The 1879-nt window shown below is 43.3% G+C and overlaps 1 protein-coding gene across 5 annotated transcripts in view; it reads right to left on the bottom strand.

The window, feature by feature from the left end:
• Positions 1-1879, bottom strand: part of LOC118405423 (thyroid peroxidase-like) — a 31634-nt gene that overhangs the window by 15195 nt on the left and 14560 nt on the right. For all 5 annotated transcript variants that reach the window (XM_035804939.1, XM_035804954.1, XM_035804931.1 and 2 more), the window contains exon 3: positions 489-624. In XM_035804939.1, the coding sequence (XP_035660832.1) occupies positions 489-624 (136 nt within the window). The remainder of the gene's footprint in view (positions 1-488; positions 625-1879) is intronic.

Here is a 1879-nt window from a genome sequence, read left to right as displayed (position 1 = left end):
CGATTATCTCACCATATACACCTCGGGGCGGGGCATTAACCCTTTATTAATCCGCCAAAACGTAAAACAAATGTTTGCACAACGCGACAGAATAGTATTTGAGTAGACATGGATTTCCTTTCACTTCTGTATTCTGGATATGTATGAAATCTATCCAAGGTATGATTCTTGGCATGCTGCCACTCTGTCTCTTATTATACTAACTAAGGACCACGGTAATGATAGCACCTGTCGATATAGTCAAAGTCATGGGATACGGGTACTGTTTTACTCTCCGGATTGCCCATTCGCTTTGCCCCCCTTTCCGCTTTTCAGCTTGATAGACGCCTAGGTCAGCTTGATGATATTCATCAAAGGTTTGCAATAGCAAAACTTATATTGGTTTCACTTCCATCCACGGGCGCCGCCATTTTGTTTCCCAAAGGAGTGGTGTATTATGGGAAGGTGTGTCGCCATTTTGATGTGGAATTTTGACGTGGAATGTTAACCTGTCTGGATCCTCGTGGAGCTTCTTGGTGTGGTTGATGACCCTGTCTACACGGTTCACAGCTTCAAGCAGGGAGGAAGTGACGTAGGCGTCCCCGGGGTAAAGCTCTTCCGGGTCATTCCGGGATTCTTCTGACACTGAGAAAATTGAAAATTAAACATTGTATATCGATAAAGAGGTTCATCAGTCATGCATGAATACACTTAATTTTCATGTCTACCAGCAAATATTCGTCACGGGGGATGACCTAGTCTCAATTCTCGCGAGAGAACACGAGACGAGGTCAGGCTTGCGTGGATCATCTGCCCCCTCCCCCCGCCTCCTTGAGGAGAAGGGGTAGGTAGAACTCGGGCAGCTCCCAATCCTCATTCCGGTTCTCGTGTTCTACCGTGAGAATTGACACTAGGTCATTCCCCGTGACGAAGATGTGCTGGTAGACATCTAAAATTTCGGAGGAATGTACCATACCTTTACAAAACAGTCATTGATTGAAGGAAATTGGAGTAATTCTAAACATTGTATATCAATGAATTAATGAACCGGTGGTTATATTCTTCTTCACCCACCAAATCACTGTCCTGCCAAGACGTTATTTGTAAACAAGAAGCCAAGAGAATTGCAGTATGGAAGGGGTACAGAAGAAGTATATATGCAAGCATTGGAGCAGTGATCACCATCAGACAGTGATAGATATTTTACATTTATTACATATGTTGACTTCAAACGTACAATTATGACTGAAAAGACAACAAAACAAATTGTGAAAAGATTCCTTTAACATGTATGCATGCAAACATTTGAACAGTATTGACGATCTAACACTGATAGATATAAAAGTATTTTACATTGATTGCACATCTTGACTTCATTGTAAGGCTGTTGTGTTTATTGTTCTTCCCAAGAGCATCACCGTGCGTCAGCCCGTCAAAGGTCGTCACCAGTAGTGACACATCCTACCAGCTCACTTCACGCCCCACTTGCGATGAAATACTGCAACCGCAGCTCATAACACCAAAGAGGATTAAAATCTTAATTTAAACCTCTTCCATAACAGAGAAGCGCCTCAAAAGCGCCCCACTAGAGACTTTCTTTCTCTCCAAGTGCCACGCAATGAAAACTTTCTTCTGACATTTAAAAACAACTTTTCTTTCAGACGCGGAGAAAGTGTTTTTTGATGGTTTGACAGACACCTGGAGGGGGATACTGTCCAGAGAGCACATTCATGTTGAAGTGCCGCGTTCACTCAGGCGGGTCCAAGTGCGCTATGTGTTTTTTCTGCCTTCGTCTTGCACCACTGCACAAGAACAAGGGCGCTCTCCTTCGAGATAATTCGGACATCCTCCGTCTAGGGGATTGGAAACTTTTTTTTTGGAAGAAAATCCTTTTTGGAAA

The sequence above is a fragment of the Branchiostoma floridae genome, chromosome 2 (assembly GCF_000003815.2).
Source record: "Branchiostoma floridae strain S238N-H82 chromosome 2, Bfl_VNyyK, whole genome shotgun sequence".
NCBI classification, from domain to species: Eukaryota; Metazoa; Chordata; class Leptocardii; order Amphioxiformes; family Branchiostomatidae; genus Branchiostoma; species Branchiostoma floridae.
This window is presented reverse-complemented; position numbering and strand designations above follow the sequence as displayed.